Genomic DNA, 3,494 nt, shown 5'->3' with positions numbered 1-3,494 from the left:
TCTAATATACAACAATTGTAGCTCATTTATACATACAATTGTTTGTATATTATTAAGTTAGTTGTCTTATCTCATATTCTAAGTTAGTATTCTATAATTTTATTTCTTCTACTGTTTTCTCCCACAAAATTCTCACACAAAGATATTAAAACAGTAGGAATAGGATGAACAAACACTTCGGAAGTTTTGAAGCATATTTAAGCCCAAAATAGTGTACCACAACTTCACATTTAGAACATGATTAGACATAAAATCAAATATAAATCCAACTCTTACATATCAAAACAATAACCTAATTGCCTTAGAATCCATCTTTCAAGCGACGATACATTTAATTTTGATCTAGAAAGTGATCACCTCCCTCGACCCGGACCCGGAGCTCCACGACCCGCTGCCTGAGCCTGCATAACAGCAAAATCCCAATCAGTAAGCAGCACGTGTATATGTAGCTAACACATTAATTATTAAAAAGATAAAGAAAGGAACATATATGTATTGTGAAAGATCATAATACTTACCCGAGCACGCATAGCAACAGCACGGCCCCGACCAACACCAAGTGCAGAACCTTTTCCCTACAAGAAAAAAAATGGTATCAATTAGGGGTGTATACATACCTGAAGAAAAAATGTACACGCACGTTAAAAGATACAAAGATGCTACCTTAATTCTAGCTTCTAAGCGTTTGAACATTGGAGCATTCTTAAGCATGTCTGGTATGATCATGAACCTGCAAATATTTGTAAAGCTAAATTAATTTAGGCAAACTTCGCATTTCCTTAATTCATGTATGGTGTAAGAAAATACAAAAACGATTATAAATGTTATACTTTGAGTATGTATGCATAAAAGATATACTTAATGAATAACATCGCATACTGGTACAAAGACTTTTCAAAATGACTAGTAGAAGTAGATGGATGAACAAAACTTAATGGATCCCATGTTACAGAGTTTTAGCTAGTTTTCACAAAATTGGTAAAGCAACTTTGGTTTTCTAAAAACTTAAGTGATTATTAGACACTGGCTTCTGGTTCACGCTTTCTGAAAAAATGAAGACCGTACCTACAATGCACCATATTTTCTTAAAAAACATAATGCGCACACAGATATAGGTTGAACAGTGATTGAACTCCATTTTGGTAAGAATGGTGACAGCAAACCTTCACAAAATGCACATTCAAAATCAAAACATCTGTTTCAGATTTTCTGCAATCCATTAGTTTTTACAAACAGAAAAATGTTGTGAAGGCTGGTTTCTTAAAACAAAACTCACAAAAGCTTCCTACACAACAAAAAAACACCGACAGTTTTGCAAAAAACTGAAACCATTTTAAAAAACATGGTTTCGCAACAACACTTTAAACATTTATGAAGCATGTAACGTGTTTTCACTTCTCATATTAAAAAAATATTACATGTTCCTCTATTTTACTCTCTATATCCCGTTATGTGTGTATATACACATATTGTATTTGTATATATATGAATATGTCCCAGAGAAGAAATACTAACCTGACTTTGCTGCCCCGAATAAAGACATGCTCAAGTTGAGCCACCTTTCCATCCTGCAGACAAGCAGATTGCAGACCAACATTAGACTATAACTGTTAATAAAAACTTGATTCCACAATAAAAACATGGTTGAAGTTAACCTATCTTTGAGGTAAAAACAGATATGTATTCAAAATAGATTCTGGGTGCTGACATTGGTGCTATTGTCTTCATCATCAAAAAGTATTTTGAGTGTTCAATAACAAGATAAAGATATGAAAGGGTGCTGGCAAAGAAGCGTAAGACAAATATAATCGTGGCAATGCAGATCAAATAAGTGGGGCAACAAAGACACAAATCATGTTATTAAATTAAGCTACCGCCTACCAATAAGTAAAAGATGGCACCATGACAGAAATCAGAAACTTTTCAAAGAAATCAAACTGCCACTCCGCAAATACACAAAACAAACCAACCTCTATAACAGAGAGTAGAAGGACAAAAGAAAAGGTTTTTCTTTAAACTATTCAACTTCAATCACTAAACTTCAAATTGATTGACTAAAATGTGTAAGCAACTAATCACCACACTTGGCTTTACCTTTCAAAACTACCATTGTGGCTACAAGATGCCCAAGCAACATACATGAACAGCTTTCATAACTACCATAGATTTTTAAGAACCTAAAGCCAAGTACAAAAGGTTACATTGGTTTGTTGAAATTTACGCAAGAACACTAACCAGTACAAGCTAGTTAAACGCGCTTCTAGTTCCTAGGCGAGTGCTTCGGCATTGTCTATGCCAAGAACATGAGAACATAAAAACCGAGCAAAAGAAGCACAAGGGGTGCTATGGAAGCTTAGATCTAGGAGAAGTCAAAGGCATTATATTGGTACATTTTATTATTCAAGTTTTGGAATTACATTTGAATCTTGACTATTTCAAAACTTTCGGTACTAATTAGCTGATATTAAATGTTATATAATAGCTTTTGTTAATTTTTTCTTTGAAAAATAGTATTATTTTTCATATACATAATACATATTTTTTATTTTTTTATTTGAGTGCGCTTATTTTTTCTGAGGCCCTCGCTTTTCTTGCAGCCTATGTGCCTTGAGTGCTCCTAAGGCATTTGATAACTATGTTTCATGCATAATCTTTACAATTTGTTAACATGGCATATGTTAATAACCATATCACAAACTTATACTAGGGTTTAGGGTTTAGAACAAAATTAGGGTTTCAGTAAAAATATACGATAGATATGAAATTAGAAGCTACTAGGAATGAATTGCATTGAGTTTAGGTTTACCTTGGCGGTAAAAGTGATGTTTTCGAGCTGGCAATTCCAGTTATCTTCGCACTCAATCATGCTTCCTCTGTAGACTTCGCCGCTCTTGAGTTCCACGGTGACTATGTGTCCGGCAGCCTCGTGCAGCAGCTTCACCGGAATACCTAAGCTCCGACTCATTCTGATTGATTGATTGCAAATTAGGGTTTTCAGGGTTTTGATTTTCAAAGAAAGAGGAGACTACTAAGATGGGTTTTATTATTATTGTTGGGGAATAAGGTAAGTGACTAAGGGTATTTTTGTCAACAGGGGGCAATTTTTTAATTTTGTAATTCACGGTCCGGTTTGACTGGTTTTTTTGTGGGATTGTTTGGATCGAATGGATGACTATGATTTTTCTAGTTGAATTAATCGGATGGGTTGTGTTAGTCGGACCGACCTAAACAATTTGTTTTGACGGATTGAGCACTTTCTGCCAAATATGGAATCGTGTCATTGGATTTTTGAAAATTTAATAAAGCGAATGGTTTTGCCTTTTAAGCATGAAAAGATGTACGAAAAACTTAAAAAAAATATGAAATCGACTAAATTAATAATCCAAGTTGTTGGGGGAATAAGGCAAGGATATTTTCGTCAACACGAGCCAAATTTTTAATTTTGTAATTCATGGTCCGGTTTGATTGGTTCTTGATGGGTTTGTTTGGATCGA

The 3,494-nt window shown here is 34.3% G+C and overlaps 1 protein-coding gene across 1 annotated transcript; it reads right to left on the bottom strand.

Moving 5' to 3' along the window:
• Positions 1-225: 225 nt before the first annotated feature.
• Positions 226-3,006, bottom strand: LOC143594941 (small nuclear ribonucleoprotein SmD3b-like). The gene is made up of 5 exons (XM_077074119.1): positions 2,807-3,006; positions 1,516-1,568; positions 664-730; positions 519-575; positions 226-401 (listed from the first exon to the last, which is right to left on the bottom strand). Exons 1-5 carry the CDS (start codon positions 2,963-2,965, stop codon positions 354-356), a joined length of 384 nt encoding a protein of 127 aa, XP_076930234.1. The 5' UTR covers positions 2,966-3,006; the 3' UTR covers positions 226-353.
• Positions 3,007-3,494: the final 488 nt, after the last annotated feature.

Source organism: Bidens hawaiensis, unplaced genomic scaffold (assembly GCF_021521415.1).
Source record: "Bidens hawaiensis isolate Kalapana, Puna unplaced genomic scaffold, B.hawaiensis_p1.1 tig00044351_1, whole genome shotgun sequence".
Classification (NCBI taxonomy): domain Eukaryota; kingdom Viridiplantae; phylum Streptophyta; class Magnoliopsida; order Asterales; family Asteraceae; genus Bidens; species Bidens hawaiensis.
This window is presented reverse-complemented; position numbering and strand designations above follow the sequence as displayed.